Source organism: Apis florea, mitochondrion, assembly GCF_048593485.1.
Source record: "Apis florea mitochondrion, complete genome".
Taxonomy (NCBI): domain Eukaryota; kingdom Metazoa; phylum Arthropoda; class Insecta; order Hymenoptera; family Apidae; genus Apis; species Apis florea.
The window spans coordinates 1-17,694 of NC_021401.1; the positions used below are offsets into that span (position 1 = coordinate 1).

Below are 17,694 nucleotides of genomic sequence, written 5' to 3' on the forward strand. Positions count from 1 at the left end.
ATTTATATAGTTTAATAAAAACATTATATTTTCAATATAAAAATAATTTAAAATTATAAAAAATTTATAAATATATTTATAAATTTATATTTAAAATTTATAAACCGTGAAATATTTTAAAAATAAAGCTTCTAACTTTATATAGGATATAAAAATCCATATTTCTATTTAATTTATAAAGTTAATAAAATTAACATTATATTTATTAATATAAAAATAATTTATATCAAATTTATAAATATATTTATAAATTTATATTTAAAATTTATAAACCGTGAAATATTTTAAAAATAAAGCTTCTAACTTTATATAGGATATAAAAATCCATATTTCTATTTAATTTATAAAGTTAATAAAATTAACATTATATTTATTAATATAAAAATAATTTATATCAAATTTATAAATATATTTATAAATTTATATTTAAAATTTATAAACCGTGAAATATTTTAAAAATAAAGCTTCTAACTTTATATAGGATATAAAAATCCATATTTCTATTTAATTTATAAAGTTAATAAAATTAACATTATATTTATTAATATAAAAATAATTTATATCAAATTTATAAATATATTTATAAATTTATATTTAAAATTTATAAACCGACTATATAATAAGCTAAATAAAGCTAATAGGTTCATACCCTGTCGATAAATTAAAAATTTTTATATAAAAATTTTATTTTAAATTTTATAAATTTATTTTAGTGTTTAAGCACATAAAACTTTGAATTTTAAAGGATTAATTAATTTAATAAATAAATTTTTAAATTTTTAAATAAAAAATTATTAAATTTTAAAAATATTAGTATAAAAATTCAATGGATATTAGTTAATATTTATAACATTTAAATTGCATTTAAAAATTAATAATAATATATTATATCTAATAAATAATAAAGTAATATGTCTGATTAAAGAAATATTTTGATAAAATATTCAAGTATAATTAATTTATACTATTACTTAATAATATATAAAAATAAATAAAATTTTTTATATATTATTTATTTTTTTAAATAATAAACATAATTTATTTATTTATTTATTAATTTTTTTTTTAATTTTAATTATAAATTTAAATAATACCTTTGTTCAATGATTAGTTATAGAATTTAGAACTATTGTAAGAATTAGATTAATTAATATTAAATCATCAAATAAAATCCCAAGATTAATTTATTATATAATTTCAGTTATTTCAAGAATATTTTTATTTTTAGTAATTATTATTTATTTAAGACCAACCTATTTTCTAAAACATCCTATATTAAATTTTTTAATACAAATAATATTTTTCTTAAAAATTGGAATTTTTCCATTTCATTATTGATTAATTTATTCATATGAAATAATAAAATGAAATCAAATTTTTTTAATATCTACATTAATTAAATTTATACCAATTTATATACTTTATACATTAACATATATAAATTTATGAACAATAATATACTTATTAACTAGAAATTTATTGATTTCATTATTTGCTAATAAATTTTATTCTTTAAAGAAATTATTAGCATGTTCAACAATTTTTAATTCATTATATTTTATTATATTATTATTTTTAAATAAAACATTATTTTTTATTTTTATTATTATTTATTCAATTAATTATTATATATTAATTAATTATTTTTATAAATTTAATATTAATAATTTAAATTTTATATTTTTAAATAAATATCAATCTTATATATTTTTAATTTTAATTTTTAATTATTCTATATTTCCAATTTTATTAACTTTTATTATTAAATGAATATTAATTTATCTTTTAATTTCAAGAAAATTATATAATTGAATATTATTTATTATTTTAATTTCTAGAATAATTATAATCTGAAATTATTTTATTTTATTAAAAAATTTATTTATAAAAATAAATTTTTATAAAAATAATTTTATATTAAATAAAAATAATATAAAATTAAATTTAATATTAATTATTTTTTTAATTTTTAATATAACATTTTTTTTATTAATAAATTTTATTTAATTCAAATAAAAATAATTTTTTAATTATTGTAAAATTATAATTAATCTTTAAATTTGCAATTTAATATTTTATTTAAACTACAATAATTTTATTAAAAAAAATATTTTAAAATTTTTTTAGTATTAGAAAAATTTTAATTTTCAATTTTAAATTTACAATTTAATTCTTTATTAAGATTTAATACTTTAAAAAATTAATTTTAAAAATTACTAAAATTTTTTCTATAAAGATTTTAAGTTAATTAAAACTTTTAATTTTCAAAATTAAATATAAAAATTTTTTTTTTAAATCTTAATTATAAAATGACTTATGTCAACTAATCACAAAAATATTGGAATACTATATTTTATTTTAGCTTTATGATCAGGAATATTAGGATCATCAATAAGATTTTTAATTCGAATAGAACTAAGATCTCCAGGATCCTGAATTAATAATGATCAAATTTATAATACAATTGTTACAAGTCATGCATTTTTAATAATTTTTTTTATAGTTATACCATTTTTGATTGGAGGATTCGGAAATTGATTAATTCCATTAATATTAGGATCTCCTGATATAGCATTTCCACGAATAAATAATATTAGATTTTGATTACTTCCTCCATCATTAATTCTTTTATTATTAAGAAATTTATTTTACCCATCACCAGGAACAGGATGAACTGTTTATCCACCTTTATCAGCTTATTTATATCATTCATCTCCATCAGTAGATTTTGCAATTTTTTCATTACATATATCAGGAAACTCATCAATTATAGGTTCATTAAATTTAATAGTAACAATTATAATAATAAAAAATTTTTCATTAAATTATGATCAAATTTCATTATTTCCATGATCAGTTTTTATTACAGCAATTTTACTTGTTATATCTTTACCAGTTCTCGCAGGAGCAATTACTATATTATTATTTGATCGAAATTTTAATACATCATTTTTTGATCCAATAGGAGGAGGAGATCCTATTCTTTATCAACATTTATTTTGATTTTTTGGACATCCAGAAGTTTATATTTTAATTTTACCAGGATTTGGATTAATTTCACAAATTGTAATAAATGAAAGAGGTAAAAAAGAAATTTTTGGTAATTTAGGAATAATTTATGCTATATTAGGAATTGGATTTTTAGGATTTATTGTTTGAGCTCATCATATATTTACAGTTGGATTAGATGTTGATACACGAGCTTATTTTACATCAGCAACAATAATTATTGCCGTTCCTACAGGAATTAAAGTATTTAGATGATTAGCAACTTATCACGGAGCAAAAATAAAATTAAATATTTCTATTTTATGATCATTAGGATTTATTTTATTATTTACAATTGGAGGATTAACAGGAATTATATTATCAAATTCATCAATTGATATTATTCTTCATGATACTTATTATGTTGTTGGACATTTTCATTATGTATTATCAATAGGAGCTGTATTTGCAATTATTTCTAGATTTATTCATTGATATCCATTAATTACTGGTTTATTATTAAATATTAAATGATTAAAAATTCAATTTATTATAATATTTATTGGTGTAAATCTAACATTTTTTCCTCAACATTTTTTAGGATTAATATCAATACCTCGACGTTATTCAGATTATCCTGACTCATATTATTGTTGAAATTCAATTTCTTCAATTGGATCAACTGTATCATTAAATAGATTAATTTTTTTAATTTTTATTATTATAGAAAGATTAATAGCAAAACGATTATTATTATTTAAATTTAATCAATCATCTCTTGAATGATTAAATTCAACACCACCAATTGAACACTCACATGTAGAAATTCCACTTTTAATTAAAAATTTAAATTTAAAATCAATCCTTTTAAAATTTTAATATGGCAGAATAGTGCATTGAATTTAAGCTTCAATTATAAAGTTTTTAACTTTTATTAAAATTAATAAATTAATTTAAATATTAAAATTTATTAATATTTCTACATGAATAATATTTATATTTCAAGAATCAAACTCATTTTATGCTGATAATTTAGTGTCATTTCACAATTTAGTAATAATAATTATTATTATAATTTCAACACTTACAATTTATATTATTTTTGATTTATTTATAAATAAATTTTCAAATTTATTTTTATTAAAAAATCATAATATTGAAATTATTTGAACAATTGTTCCTATTGTAATTTTATTAATTATTTGTTTTCCATCATTAAAAATTTTATATTTAATTGATGAAATTATTAATCCATTCTTTTCTATTAAATCAATTGGACACCAATGATACTGATCATATGAATACCCTGAATTTAATAATATTGAATTTGATTCATATATATTAAATTATAGAAATTTAAATCAATTTCGATTATTAGAAACTGACAATCGAATAATTATCCCAATAAAAATTCCTATACGATTAATTACTACATCAACTGATGTAATTCATTCATGAACTGTCCCTTCATTAGGTATTAAAGTTGATGCAGTTCCAGGTCGAATTAATCAATTAAATTTAATTAGAAAACGTCCAGGAATTTTTTTTGGTCAATGTTCAGAAATTTGTGGAATAAATCATAGATTCATACCTATTATAGTTGAATCAACATCATTTAAATTTTTCTTAAATTGAATTAATAAAATAAACTAAAATTTAAATAAAAAATTAGTTAAATTTATAACATTAGTTTGTCAAACTAAAATTAATTTTTAAAAAATTATTTTTTAAAATTCATTAGATGTCTGAAATTTAAGAGTTGATCTTTTAAATCAAATATAGTATTTTAATAAATTACTTCTAATGAATTTTATTCCTCAAATAATACCTATTAAATGATTCATAATTTATTTTATTTATTTAATTGTTTTTTATATATTCATTATATTAATAAATTCATTCTTAATTAAATTTAATTTAAAATTTAAAAAAACTTCAAAATCTTTAAAAAAATGAAACTGACTATGATAATAAATTTATTTGAAATATTTGATCCTTCATTTAACAATTATTTATCATTAAATTGATTATTTATATTTCTTCCTATTATTGTTATACCAAGAACTTTCTGATTAATTCAATCACGTATTTTATTTACATTTAAAACTTTATTAAATTATATATATAATGAATTTAAAGTAATTTCTAAATCAAATTATCAATCTAATATTATTATTTTTATTAGATTAATAATTTATATTATAATTACAAATTTATTTAGATTAATTCCTTATATTTTTACTTTAACAAGACATTTATTATTAAATATAATTTTATCATTAACATTATGATTTAGATTCTTAATTTATTTAATTTATAAAAATACAATACAATTTTTAAGACATCTTGTTCCATTAAATTCACCAGTATTTTTAATAAATTTCATAGTAATTATTGAATTAATTAGATTAATTATTCGACCATGAACTTTATCAATTCGATTATCAGCAAATTTAATTTCTGGACATTTAATTTTAACTCTTCTAGGTATTTTTATTAGAAATTTTATTACATTATTACCAATTAATATTTTAATTCAAAATATATTATTAACACTAGAAATTTTTATATCTATTATTCAAAGATATGTATTTTCTATTCTTTTAATTCTTTATTTTTCTGAATCAAATTAAATTAATGAAAAAAAATTTTCCATTTCATATAGTAACAAATAGTCCATGACCAATTATTTTATCATTTAGATTATTCAATATATTTACAAGAACTGCAATTTGAATTTATTTATCAAATAATTTATTTATAATATTTAATTTAATTAATACAACATTAATTATAATTATATGATTTCGAGATATTATTCGAGAAAGAACATATCAAGGATCTCATACACTTTATGTTACAAATTTTTTAAAATTTAGAATAATTTTATTTATTTTATCAGAATTAATATTTTTTATTTCATTTTTTTGAACATTTTTTCATTCATCAATCTCTCCAAATATTGAAATAGATATAATATGACCACCAAAAAATATTAAATTCTTTAATCCATTCGAAATCCCATTATTAAATTCTTTTATTTTAGTAACTTCAGGATTTACAGTAACTTTAAGACATTATTATTTATTAATAAATAATTTAAAATTAAGAAAATTTTATTTAATATTTACTGTTTCATTAGGAATCTATTTTACATTTCTTCAATCAATTGAATATATTAATTCACATTTTTGTTTTAATGATAGAATTTATGGATCAATTTTTTTTATAGCCACTGGATTTCATGGATTACATGTACTAATTGGATCAATCTTATTACTAATTTCATTTTATCGAATAAAAAATATTCATTTTTCTAATATACATAATATTAATTTTGAATTAGCAATTTGATATTGACATTTCGTTGATGTAATTTGACTATTTCTTTATACATTTATTTATTTATTAATTTAATAAATAAATTTCTTAAATATAAATATATATATATATATATATATAGTATAATAAATTACATTTAATTTCCAATTAAAAAATTTAATAACATATTTAATATATATAATTATTTATATCTATATATACTTTATTTTAATTTTTATTATTTCATTTATTTTATTATTAATTAATAAATTTATTTCAATAAAAAAAAAAATAGATTTTGAAAAAAGATCACCATTTGAATGCGGATTTAACCCAATTACAAAATCTAATTTACCATTTTCTCTCCCATTTTATTTAATTACTATAATATTTTTAATTTTTGATGTAGAAATTATTTTATTTTTACCAATAATTTTTTATTTAAAATCAATTAATTCAATTATTACATTCTTATTAATTTCATTATTTCTAATTTTATTAATTATTACCTTAATTTTTGAATGAATAAATAATTACTTAAATTGAATATACTAATATTTTAATTTTATTATAAAGGATTTATAAAATAAATCAAATCTTTAAGTCGAAATTAAAAGTAAAAATTACTTCTTTATATAAAAATACTATAAAATTAGTTAAAGCTAAAAATTAGCAATTTATTGTTAATAAATCATATGAATTATATTTATTCTAACTAAAAATAATTTATTATTTAAAAAATTAAAAATTTTCATTAATATTTTCAATATTATGCTCTAATATAAGCTATTTAAATTAAATTTAATTAATATAATAATTAATTATAAAAATTATTAAAGAAATTAAATAAATTATAGTTAATAATAAAGTATTGATTATTAAATTTTTAATTTTAATATTATATAAATTTATAAGTAATGATATAAACTTTCCTCTAAATGATTCAATAAATATTTTTTCAAATTCAATTTCATAACCAAATATATACATTAATAAACCTAAATAAATTTTCTTATAAATAAAATTTATATTTAAAAATATTATAAAAAATGAACCAATACTATTATTTAATAAATTAAATTTATAAAAATTATATCCCATAACTAATCCTAATATTAATATTTTCAAAATTATAAATTTATAAATTAAAATCAAATTTACACCATATAAACTAAAATTTATTAAATTAAATATTAATTTTCTATAAATTAATCTTAAAATTATCATAATTAATATTGTAATTCCTATAATATCATCTTCCTTAGAAAAAATAATATTTAATTTTAAAAAATTTCTTGTTAAAACTAAAATAATTCGAAAAGTATAAGAAACAGTTAATATTGTTCTTAAAATTAAATTAATTAAAGAAAAATAATTTATTGGTCTATAAAAAAAATATTCAATAATTAAATCTTTAGAATAAAATCCAACTAAAAAAGGAAATCCACATAATCTTAATATAGAAAATATTAAAATTATTCTTTTTAAAGGATAAATATAAAATATACCATAATATATACGTAAATCTTGAACTCTATTTATATAATGTATAAATCTTCCAACACATATAAACATTAATGATTTAAATATTGCATGAATAAATAAATGTAAAAATACTAAATCACTAAAACCTAAAGAAACCATTCTTATTATAAAACCTAATTGACTTAATGTTGAATAAGCAACAATTTTTTTTAAATCTAATTCAAAATTAGCAACTAATCCAGCAAATAATATTGTTAATCTAGAAACAAATAAAATAATATTTTTAAATTCAATATTTAATAAATCAACATATCGAATTAATAAATAAATTCCTGCAGTAACTAATGTTGATGAATGAACTAATGATGAAACAGGAGTTGGAGCTATTATTGCTATTGGTAATCAAGTAGAAAATGGTATTTGAGCTCTTTTTGTAAAAGCCATTATTAATAAAAAAAATATTATAAATTTATCTATTTTATATAAAATTAAATTTCATCTACCAAAACAAGTTACAAAACATATTATTATTAATAAACCTGAATCTCCTACTCGATTTAAAATAATAGTAACCATTCCTGATCTAAAAGATTTTATTTTTATATAATAAATTACTAAACAATAAGAAATTAATCCTAATCCATCTCAACCTAAAATAATTGATAATATATTAGGACTAAGAATTAATAAATACATTGAAGCTAAAAATAAAATTATTAAATAAAAAAATCGATTTATTATTAATTCATCTAATCTTATATACCTAATTCTATAAATAATAATCATTGAAAAAATATTCCTTACTAAAAAAATAAATATTAATGATTTATAATCAATCAATACATAAAAATTAAATTTTATTGAATTAATTGAATAAATTAATCATTCTAAAAAAAAACATTTATTAATTAACATTAAATATAATCTTATTATTATTATTAATAATCTAAATAAAAATAATATAATTCCACAAACTAATATTTTTAAAATAATTTAAAATAAAATAAATTTATATCATTGATATCACAAATCAATATTTTAACTTAAACTATTTAAATAAATAAAATATAATTTTAAAAATATTATATTTAAAGGAATTCAATGCATTATTAAAATAAAATATTCAACTAATAATCCATTATTAATTTTAAATTCAATATAAATTTTTCCATGATTAATAAATATAAATAAATAAATAGAATAAATAAATCTAAATAAACAATATATAATTAAAACAATAAATATATATTTTAATCAAGAAATTAATCCAATTATTAATAAAACTTCTCTTACTAAATTTAATGAAACTGGTGATCCTATATTTGATGAACATAACATAAATCATAATAAAGCAACAGAAGGTATAAAATTAATCATTCCTTTATTAATAAACATTAATCGTCTATTAGTTTGCTTATAAATTATATTTACTAAAAAAAATAAACCAGAAGATCTTAAACCATGAGAAATTATTATTATATAACTACCAATTAAACTTAATTTTAAAAAAGTTAATATTCCTATAATTAATAATCCTATATGAACAATTGATGAAATCGCAATAATAGATTTTATATCATATTGACACAAACACATTAATCTTAATGCTAAAACTCCAATTGAATTAATAATTACTAAAAAATTTGTAAAATAAAAAAAATTAATTTTAAAAATTATTATTAATCGTAATATACCATATCTGCCTAATTTTAATATAATTGAAGCCAAAATTATTGATCCATAATATGGAGCTTCTACATGAGCTTTTAATAATCATCCATGAAATATATATAATGGAATTTTAACTAAAAAAGATATTAATAAATAAATAAATAATAATTCATATAATTCAAAATTAATATATTCTATTAATAAAAATATCAAACTACATTCAATTCAATATATATAATAAATAATATATAATATAGGTAAAGAAAAAACTATAGTATAAAATATTAAATAAAATCCTGATAATCAACGATTTTCTCTATACCCTCATTCAACTACTATATAAAAAATTAATAATAAACCTAATTCATAAAATAAATAAAATAATAACAAATTTATTGATATAAAAACTATTAATAATGAAATTATTAATAAAAAATTAATCAATAAACAATTTTTTATATTTATATTTAAAGAATAAAAAATTAATCCAAAAATTCATAAAGTTAATAAAATTAAACCATATGAATAAAAATTAAATCTTAAATTACAAAAAATTATAATTCAATCAATTCAACTATAATTAAATAAATTAAAAATTAAAACTAATATAATTAAATTACCTATAATTAAATTCAAATTTTTAATTTTTAAATAAAAAATTATCAACAAATAAAAAATTAATATTATTATCATTTTTTAAATCAGAACAATTAAATTTTTTTATATTTCTATAAGATCAAATTTAATATTCTTAAATTTTGATGACCAATTTCATAATTTATCCTTACAAGTAAAGATAACCCTAAAACTAATTCACAAACAGAAAAAACTAAATAAACTAAAAACAATCAAGGATTTATTTGAAAATAAATCATTAAAAACAATAAAGTAAATACTACAAATTCTATTATAATTATAAATCTTAAATAATAAATATTGTAATATAACATAAATAAAAAAAATAAAAATAACAATAAAAAAATAATTTTAATGAATTTTAAAATTATTACAATCGTTTATAACTTATAAATCTAATAAAAGCTAAATAGTTTAAAAAATAAAACATTAATTTTGTAAATTAAATATATAAATTATATTATTTTAGCTAAATTAAAATTTCAAAAAAATTTAAATAATTAAATATCAATAATTCCCAAAATTATTATTTTAAATTAAACTATTTTTTGATAATTAAAAATGAAAATAATTCCAATTTATATTTCAAAATTAATATTTTCAATATTATTAATATTATTAATAACAATTTTTTTAAATAAATTATATAACAATCCAATAATATTATTGATTTTTTTAATTATATATTCTATTTTCATTTCAATCTCATTATATACCATTTGTCCAATAAATTCATTATTAATTTTTATAACACTAATTGTATTTATTAGAGGTATATTAATTTTATTTTCATACTTTATTTCTTTATTAAATAAACCAATTAAAATTAAAATTAAATTTATTATTTTATCAATTATATCAACATTATTAATTAATAAATTATTAAAAAAATATTTTATTAACAATTTATATACAAGATTAATATTTAAAAATTTAAATTTAATATCATCATTATATATAAATCCCAATATTATTATATTTATATTAATAATTTTTATATTAATTATTACTTTATTATTAATAACAAAAATTTCTTTTATTGAAAAAAAAACTCTTCGACAAAAAAAATAATATAAATTAAATTATTAAATGAAAAAATATACAAATTTTTTTAATTCAAACGATTTTATAAAAATAATTATATCAACAATTTATTTACCAACACCAATAAATATTAATTATATATGAAATTTTGGATCAATTTTAGGTATTTTCCTAATAATTCAAATTATTTCAGGATTTATTTTATCAATACATTACTGTCCTAATATTGATATTGCATTTTGATCTATTACAAATATTATAAAAGATATAAATTCAGGATGATTATTTCGTTTAATTCATATAAATGGAGCTTCATTCTATTTTATAATTATATACATCCATATTAGACGAAATATATTTTATAATTCATTTAAATTAAACACAGTATGAGGAATTGGAATTTTAATTTTATTAATTTCAATAGCAGCAGCATTTATAGGATATGTACTACCATGAGGTCAAATATCTTATTGAGGAGCAACAGTAATTACAAATCTATTATCAGCTATTCCATATGTAGGAAATACAGTTGTTCTTTGAATTTGAGGTGGATTTTCAATTAATAATGCAACATTAAATCGATTTTTTTCTATTCATTTTATTTTACCATTAGTAATTTTATTTATAGTAATTTTACATTTATTTGCCCTTCATTTAACTGGTTCATCAAATCCATTAGGATCAAATTACAATAATTATAAAATTTCTTTTCATCCATACTTTTCAATTAAAGATCTTTTAGGATTTTATTTAATTTTATTTATTTTCATAATAATTAATTTTCAATATCCATATTATTTAGGTGATCCTGATAATTTTAAAATTGCTAATCCAATAAATACTCCTACACATATTAAACCAGAATGATATTTTTTATTTGCTTATTCAATTTTACGAGCTATTCCTAATAAACTTGGAGGAGTAATTGGTCTTGTTATATCTATTTTAATTCTTTATGTAACAATTTTATATAATAATAAATTAATAAATAATAAATTTAATATTTTAAATAAAATTTATTATTGATTTTTTATTAACAATTTTATTATACTAACATGATTAGGTAAACAATTGATTGAATATCCATTTATCAACATTAACATATTTTTTACTACAACATATTTTATATACTTCTTTTTATCATTCTATACAAGAAAAATTTGAGAAAAACTTATTTGAAAATATTAATTAAATAAATAAATTTTAAGTTAATGAACTTGAATAAGTTTATATTTTGAAAATATAATATAGAAATTAAAATTTTCTATTAACTTTTAAATATCTATCTATTTTAAAAATTAATTTTGTAATAAAAAATATTAGTATAAAAATAATACATATATATATATATATTTATGAAATTAAATTTATAATTTCTTTTATATAATATAAATATATTAAATAAATCATTACAATTATTAATATTTCAGTTCAACAAATATATATTAATTTATCATAACGAATTCGAGGTAAAATACCTCGAACCCAAATAATTAAACAAATATGATATAAATAAATAAAAATAAATATTATTGATCAATAATTTAAACCAAAAAATATCAAATTTAAAATCAATCTTATAAACATAATATTTATATATTCAGATAAAAAAATTAATACAAATATACCACTATAATATTCAATATTAAAACCAGAAACTAACTCAGACTCACCTTCAATTAAATCAAAAGGTGTACGATTTAATTCAATCAATATTCTTATAAAAAATATTAAATATAAAGGAAAAACTAAAATAACAAATTTAATCATATACTGATAATTAATAAATTCTAAAAAAGAAAATCTTTCAATTAAAATTATTAATCTAAAAACTAAAAAAAATAAATTAATCTCAAATGAAATTATCGTTGAAACTAAACGTATTGAACCTATAATAGCATAATTACAATTAGAAATTCAACCAACAAATAAAACAGGATAAACACTTAATCCCAAAATCAATAATATAAATAAAATTCTATAATTCAAATAATAAATTAAATTAATTCATGGATATAAAATTCATATAATTAATGATATTAAAAATATTAATATAGGACTTAAAATATATAAATTTGAATAATTAAAAAAATATCATTCTTTAGATAATAATTTCAATGCATCTCTAAAAGGCTGAAATAAACCTAATAATATAATTTTATTTGGACCCTTTCGATCTTGAATATAACCTAAAATTTTTCGTTCCAATAATGTTAAAAAAGCTACACTAATTAATACTATAATTATTATAACTAATAAATCAATAAAAATTCAAATTATTATTTATTAATTTTAATATTAATATAATTAAATTCTAAATTTAATGCACTATTATGCTAAAATAACAATTTATTTATTATATAATATAAACTATAAATTATTTAAAAATTAAAGTCCTTTCGTACAATTAATTTATAATTTATTATAGATAGAAACCAATCTGACTTACGTCGATTTGAACTCAAATCATGTAAGATTTTAAAAGTCGAACAGACTTAAATTATTAAACTCCTGCATTTAATTTTTATCTTAATTCAACATCGAGGTCGCAATCATCTTTATCAATATGACCTATCAAAAGATATTACGCTGTTATCCCTAAGGTAATTTATTCTTATATTTACAAATTATAAATCATTTTATATCTTTAAATCAAAATTAAATTTAAAAATAAAGTTTATTAAATTTATTAATCCTCCCAATCAAATTTAAATTATTATTTATTTATAAATAATTTAAATTAAATAATAAATTAAATAAAATTCTATAGGGTCTTATCGTCCCATAATTAAATTTTAGAATTTTAACTAAAAATTTAAATTCATTAAATAATTTAGAGACAGTAATTATTTCATTAATTCGTTCATTCAATTCTTCAATTAAAAGACAATTTATTATGCTACCTTTGTACAGTCAATATACTGCAGCTATTTAAATAATTTTATTCATGGAGCAGATCGACTTAAAATTATAATCAATAAGACATGTTTTTGATAAACAGGTGAATAATATATTTGCCGAGTTCCTTTAAATTATATATTTTATAAATAAAAATTCAAAATATAAAATTTATTACTAATTTAATCATTATTTCTATATTTTAAAAATTATAATATATATTTTTATAACAAAAATAAAATTTTAATTCTTTAAATCTTTATAATTAATTAAAAACTAAATTATTAAATTTTTTAAATTAAAAAACAATATTATATTCATAATATTAAAATTAAAAAATAAATTTTTATTATTAAATTTATAGTTTATCCCATAAATTTTTAATATAAAATTTAATAAATTAAATTAAAATTTAATTTATTAAAAAAAATTATATCTAAATTAAATTTATTTCTAAAAAAACTAGATATCAATAAGTTCGTCTAACATATAATTTCTAAATTTATATTTATAATTTTATTTCTACAAAAACAATAATATAAATTTAGCTCTCCTATTTTCGAGATAATTAAATTTTTAAATTATTTTTAATCAACCCTGATACAAAAGGTACAAAATTAAATTCTACTTATTTATATTTTTAAAAATTCATTCACATTACTTTCATTATAAATTTATAAATTATTTCAAAATTATTAATTAAACCTTAATTTATTTTAAAACTTTAAATAATATTAATTTAAATTATTCAAAAAAAAAAATTTATTAAATTAATTAAAATTTTAAATTTTATTTAATCTTTTCAATGTAAAAGAAATATTTTATATTAAACTAAAATTTTATCTACATTTTATTCTAAAAACACTTTCCAGTACTTTTACTATGTTACGACTTATTCCAACTTTTAAATGAAATTGACGGGCGATTTGTACACTTTTTAGAACTATTTTCAATTAAAATAATTATTTTAATTTACTTTTAAATCCTCTTTCAAATTTATATTAAAATAAATTATCCAAAAATTTAATTTATTGAAATTCATTTTAAACCTTAAATATACTGCATTTTGATTTGAATTTATATTATAAAAAATATTATTAATTTAAATTTATTTGAATTATTTAAACAACAATACACAAGTAAAATTTAAGTATTTCTTATCGTGGATTATCAAATTAATAAACAAATTTCTCTAATTAGATATAAAAAGCCGCCATATTATTTAATTTTAATGATTCAACATTTAATTATTTAATATTTTAAATTAATTTTATAATAGGGTATCTAATCCTAGTTTTTAAATAAATTTTATAATTTATAAATTATTAGTATAAATAATTATTATTATTAATTACAAATTTCACCTTAAATTAATAAATTTAATTATTTTATATAACTTAAATACTTATTTTAATCAATTAATTTTAATTAATTTATAAATTAAGTCTAACCGCTATTGCTGGCACTTATATTTATCTCTATTAAATTTAATTTCCGAATAAAACTTTCATTTATTGTTACAGATTTAATTATTAAATATTTTAACTTAAATTTTTAATATAAATTTTAAATTTTATATATAATATATTAATATAATTAATTTAAAAAACTATAATATAATTTTTCTAATAAATAAATTTATTTTTATTTTTATAAATTATTATAAATCAACAAAAATAATAATCTAAAAATAAAATATTTAAATTCTAAAATCAACAAATATAATTTATTATTCATAAATATAAATTTAAATTAAAAATTATTAGATAGTTTTTTTTTTTTTTTTTTTTATATTTATATACAAATTTAATTTATACGTATAATTTATATTATATATAATATAGATAAAAAAATATTAATTAGATTAATTAAATATATTTTATATTAATAATTTAATTAATAAAATAATTATATATATATATATATAATTATTTATATATATATAATTTATTATATTTATATATATGTATAATATTTATTTAATATTATATAATATATTTATATAAATATATATATGTATATAAATATAATTTATATATATATAAATAAATATATTAATCTAAAAAACCCAATATATATATAATTAAATAATATATATATATATTAATAATTTAATTAATAAAATAATTATATATATAATTATTTATATATATATAATTTATTATTTTTATATATATGTATAATATTTATTTAATATTATATAATATATTTATATAAATATATATATGTATATAAATATAATTTATATATATATAAATAAATATATTAATCTAAAAAACTCAATATGTATATAATTAAATAATATATATATATATTAATAATTTAATTAATAAAATAATTATATATATAATTATTTATATATATATAATTTATTATATTTATATATATGTATAATATTTATTTAATATTATATAATATATTTATATAAATATATATATGTATATAAATATAATTTATATATATATAAATAAATATATTAATCTAAAAAACTCAATATATATATAATTAAATAATATATATATATATTAATAATTTAATTAATAAAATAATTATATATATAATTATTTATATATATATAATTTATTATATTTATATATGTGTATAATATTTATTTAATATTATATAATATATTTATATAAATATATATATGTATATAAATATAATTTATATATATATAAATAAATATATTAATCTAAAAAACTCAATATATATATAATTAAATAATATATATATATATTAATAATTTAATTAATAAAATAATTATATATATAATCATTTATATATATATAATTTATTATATTTATATATATGTATAATATTTATTTAATATTATATAATATATTTATATATATATATGTATTTAAATAAATATATTATATGAATATATACAAATTATAAATTTATAAATTATAAATTTATACTAATAATAAATCAAATAATTTTAAAAATATGAATAATATAATAAATTTAATTTTTTAAATTAAAAAAATAAATAAATCAACAAAAATTAAACCAAAAACAAAATAAATTAAACAAAAAATAAATAAATCAACAAAAATTAAACCAAAAACAAAATAAATTAAACCAAAAAATAAATAAATCAACAAAAATTAAACCAAAAACAAAATAAATTAAACAAAAAATAAATAAATCAACAAAAATTAAACCAAAAACAAAATAAATTAAACCAAAAAATAAATAAATCAACAAAAATTAAACCAAAAACAAAATAAATTAAACAAAAAATAAATAAATCAACAAAAATTAAACCAAAAACAAAATAAATTAAACCAAAAAATAAATAAATCAACAAAAATTAAACCAAAAACAAAATAAATTAAACCAAAAAATAAATAAATCAACAAAAATTAAACCAAAAACAAAATAAATTAAACCAAAAAATAAATAAATCAACAAAAATTAAACCAAAAACAAAATAAATTAAACCAAAAAATAAATAAATCAACAAAAATTAAACCAAAAACAAAATAAATTAAACAAAAAATAAATAAATCAACAAAAATTAAACCAAAAACAAAATAAATTAAACCAAAAAATAAATAAATCAACAAAAATTAAACCAAAAACAAAATAAATTATTCAAATTTATAAATAATATAAATAAAATTAATATACATTAATTATAATATT

The 17,694-nt window shown here is 13.9% G+C and overlaps 13 protein-coding genes and 26 non-coding genes across 39 annotated transcripts, besides 1 other annotated feature; 25 read left to right on the forward strand and 14 right to left on the reverse strand. All coding sequences in view use genetic code 5, as the record gives it.

Moving 5' to 3' along the window:
- Window positions 1-85, forward strand: M322_mgt01. Its single transcript has one exon. It is a non-coding gene; the product is annotated as a tRNA-Glu (tRNA).
- Window positions 86-107: 22 nt separating this feature from the next.
- On the forward strand, window positions 108-167 carry M322_mgt02. Its single transcript has one exon. It is a non-coding gene; the product is annotated as a tRNA-Ser (tRNA).
- Window positions 168-275: 108 nt separating this feature from the next.
- On the forward strand, window positions 276-335 carry M322_mgt03. Its single transcript has one exon. It is a non-coding gene; the product is annotated as a tRNA-Ser (tRNA).
- Window positions 336-443: 108 nt separating this feature from the next.
- Window positions 444-503, forward strand: M322_mgt04. Its single transcript has one exon. It is a non-coding gene; the product is annotated as a tRNA-Ser (tRNA).
- Window positions 504-613: 110 nt separating this feature from the next.
- Window positions 614-680, forward strand: M322_mgt05. Its single transcript has one exon. It is a non-coding gene; the product is annotated as a tRNA-Met (tRNA).
- A 23-nt stretch (window positions 681-703) lies between these two features.
- M322_mgt06 lies at window positions 704-769 on the forward strand. The gene has a single exon. It is a non-coding gene; the product is annotated as a tRNA-Gln (tRNA).
- Window positions 770-827: 58 nt separating this feature from the next.
- M322_mgt07 lies at window positions 828-895 on the forward strand. The gene has a single exon. It is a non-coding gene; the product is annotated as a tRNA-Ala (tRNA).
- A 10-nt stretch (window positions 896-905) lies between these two features.
- On the forward strand, window positions 906-973 carry M322_mgt08. Its single transcript has one exon. It is a non-coding gene; the product is annotated as a tRNA-Ile (tRNA).
- A 32-nt stretch (window positions 974-1,005) lies between these two features.
- ND2 (NADH dehydrogenase subunit 2) lies at window positions 1,006-2,007 on the forward strand. The gene has a single exon. The coding sequence runs from the start codon at window positions 1,006-1,008 to the stop codon at window positions 2,005-2,007; it is 1,002 nt and encodes a 333-aa protein (YP_008080957.1).
- Window positions 2,008-2,028: 21 nt separating this feature from the next.
- M322_mgt09 lies at window positions 2,029-2,094 on the reverse strand. Its single transcript has one exon. It is a non-coding gene; the product is annotated as a tRNA-Cys (tRNA).
- Window positions 2,095-2,124: 30 nt separating this feature from the next.
- On the reverse strand, window positions 2,125-2,192 carry M322_mgt10. The gene has a single exon. It is a non-coding gene; the product is annotated as a tRNA-Tyr (tRNA).
- Window positions 2,193-2,233: 41 nt separating this feature from the next.
- Window positions 2,234-2,301, forward strand: M322_mgt11. Its single transcript has one exon. It is a non-coding gene; the product is annotated as a tRNA-Trp (tRNA).
- Window positions 2,302-3,862, forward strand: COX1 (cytochrome c oxidase subunit I). The gene has a single exon. A coding segment is annotated over exon 1 (1,561 nt).
- M322_mgt12 lies at window positions 3,863-3,928 on the forward strand. Its single transcript has one exon. It is a non-coding gene; the product is annotated as a tRNA-Leu (tRNA).
- A 35-nt stretch (window positions 3,929-3,963) lies between these two features.
- On the forward strand, window positions 3,964-4,641 carry COX2 (cytochrome c oxidase subunit II). Its single transcript has one exon. It carries the CDS (start codon window positions 3,964-3,966, stop codon window positions 4,639-4,641), a length of 678 nt encoding a protein of 225 aa, YP_008080959.1.
- A 9-nt stretch (window positions 4,642-4,650) lies between these two features.
- On the forward strand, window positions 4,651-4,718 carry M322_mgt13. The gene has a single exon. It is a non-coding gene; the product is annotated as a tRNA-Asp (tRNA).
- A 5-nt stretch (window positions 4,719-4,723) lies between these two features.
- On the forward strand, window positions 4,724-4,795 carry M322_mgt14. The gene has a single exon. It is a non-coding gene; the product is annotated as a tRNA-Lys (tRNA).
- A 5-nt stretch (window positions 4,796-4,800) lies between these two features.
- ATP8 (ATP synthase F0 subunit 8) lies at window positions 4,801-4,959 on the forward strand. Its single transcript has one exon. The coding sequence runs from the start codon at window positions 4,801-4,803 to the stop codon at window positions 4,957-4,959; it is 159 nt and encodes a 52-aa protein (YP_008080960.1).
- ATP6 (ATP synthase F0 subunit 6) lies at window positions 4,941-5,621 on the forward strand. The gene has a single exon. The coding sequence runs from the start codon at window positions 4,941-4,943 to the stop codon at window positions 5,619-5,621; it is 681 nt and encodes a 226-aa protein (YP_008080961.1).
- Window positions 5,622-5,625: 4 nt separating this feature from the next.
- On the forward strand, window positions 5,626-6,405 carry COX3 (cytochrome c oxidase subunit III). Its single transcript has one exon. The coding sequence runs from the start codon at window positions 5,626-5,628 to the stop codon at window positions 6,403-6,405; it is 780 nt and encodes a 259-aa protein (YP_008080962.1).
- Window positions 6,406-6,441: 36 nt separating this feature from the next.
- M322_mgt15 lies at window positions 6,442-6,510 on the forward strand. The gene has a single exon. It is a non-coding gene; the product is annotated as a tRNA-Gly (tRNA).
- Window positions 6,511-6,864, forward strand: ND3 (NADH dehydrogenase subunit 3). The gene has a single exon. The coding sequence runs from the start codon at window positions 6,511-6,513 to the stop codon at window positions 6,862-6,864; it is 354 nt and encodes a 117-aa protein (YP_008080963.1).
- Window positions 6,865-6,877: 13 nt separating this feature from the next.
- On the reverse strand, window positions 6,878-6,945 carry M322_mgt16. The gene has a single exon. It is a non-coding gene; the product is annotated as a tRNA-Arg (tRNA).
- A 16-nt stretch (window positions 6,946-6,961) lies between these two features.
- M322_mgt17 lies at window positions 6,962-7,029 on the forward strand. The gene has a single exon. It is a non-coding gene; the product is annotated as a tRNA-Asn (tRNA).
- Window positions 7,030-7,039: 10 nt separating this feature from the next.
- M322_mgt18 lies at window positions 7,040-7,105 on the reverse strand. The gene has a single exon. It is a non-coding gene; the product is annotated as a tRNA-Phe (tRNA).
- Window positions 7,106-7,110: 5 nt separating this feature from the next.
- On the reverse strand, window positions 7,111-8,784 carry ND5 (NADH dehydrogenase subunit 5). The gene has a single exon. The coding sequence runs from the start codon at window positions 8,782-8,784 to the stop codon at window positions 7,111-7,113; it is 1,674 nt and encodes a 557-aa protein (YP_008080964.1).
- Window positions 8,785-8,852, reverse strand: M322_mgt19. Its single transcript has one exon. It is a non-coding gene; the product is annotated as a tRNA-His (tRNA).
- On the reverse strand, window positions 8,853-10,158 carry ND4 (NADH dehydrogenase subunit 4). The gene has a single exon. A coding segment is annotated over exon 1 (1,306 nt).
- Window positions 10,159-10,193: 35 nt separating this feature from the next.
- Window positions 10,194-10,457, reverse strand: ND4L (NADH dehydrogenase subunit 4L). The gene has a single exon. It carries the CDS (start codon window positions 10,455-10,457, stop codon window positions 10,194-10,196), a length of 264 nt encoding a protein of 87 aa, YP_008080966.1.
- Window positions 10,458-10,504: 47 nt separating this feature from the next.
- Window positions 10,505-10,573, forward strand: M322_mgt20. Its single transcript has one exon. It is a non-coding gene; the product is annotated as a tRNA-Thr (tRNA).
- Window positions 10,574-10,583: 10 nt separating this feature from the next.
- On the reverse strand, window positions 10,584-10,652 carry M322_mgt21. The gene has a single exon. It is a non-coding gene; the product is annotated as a tRNA-Pro (tRNA).
- A 31-nt stretch (window positions 10,653-10,683) lies between these two features.
- ND6 (NADH dehydrogenase subunit 6) lies at window positions 10,684-11,172 on the forward strand. Its single transcript has one exon. It carries the CDS (start codon window positions 10,684-10,686, stop codon window positions 11,170-11,172), a length of 489 nt encoding a protein of 162 aa, YP_008080967.1.
- An 18-nt stretch (window positions 11,173-11,190) lies between these two features.
- On the forward strand, window positions 11,191-12,333 carry CYTB (cytochrome b). The gene has a single exon. It carries the CDS (start codon window positions 11,191-11,193, stop codon window positions 12,331-12,333), a length of 1,143 nt encoding a protein of 380 aa, YP_008080968.1.
- Window positions 12,334-12,351: 18 nt separating this feature from the next.
- M322_mgt22 lies at window positions 12,352-12,419 on the forward strand. Its single transcript has one exon. It is a non-coding gene; the product is annotated as a tRNA-Ser (tRNA).
- Window positions 12,420-12,498: 79 nt separating this feature from the next.
- ND1 (NADH dehydrogenase subunit 1) lies at window positions 12,499-13,422 on the reverse strand. The gene has a single exon. The coding sequence runs from the start codon at window positions 13,420-13,422 to the stop codon at window positions 12,499-12,501; it is 924 nt and encodes a 307-aa protein (YP_008080969.1).
- Window positions 13,423-13,491, reverse strand: M322_mgt23. Its single transcript has one exon. It is a non-coding gene; the product is annotated as a tRNA-Leu (tRNA).
- M322_mgr02 lies at window positions 13,492-14,818 on the reverse strand. Its single transcript has one exon. It is a non-coding gene; the product is annotated as a l-rRNA (ribosomal RNA).
- On the reverse strand, window positions 14,819-14,884 carry M322_mgt24. The gene has a single exon. It is a non-coding gene; the product is annotated as a tRNA-Val (tRNA).
- Window positions 14,885-15,707, reverse strand: M322_mgr01. The gene has a single exon. It is a non-coding gene; the product is annotated as a s-rRNA (ribosomal RNA).
- Window positions 15,708-17,694: a repeat region (A+T rich region containing origin of replication).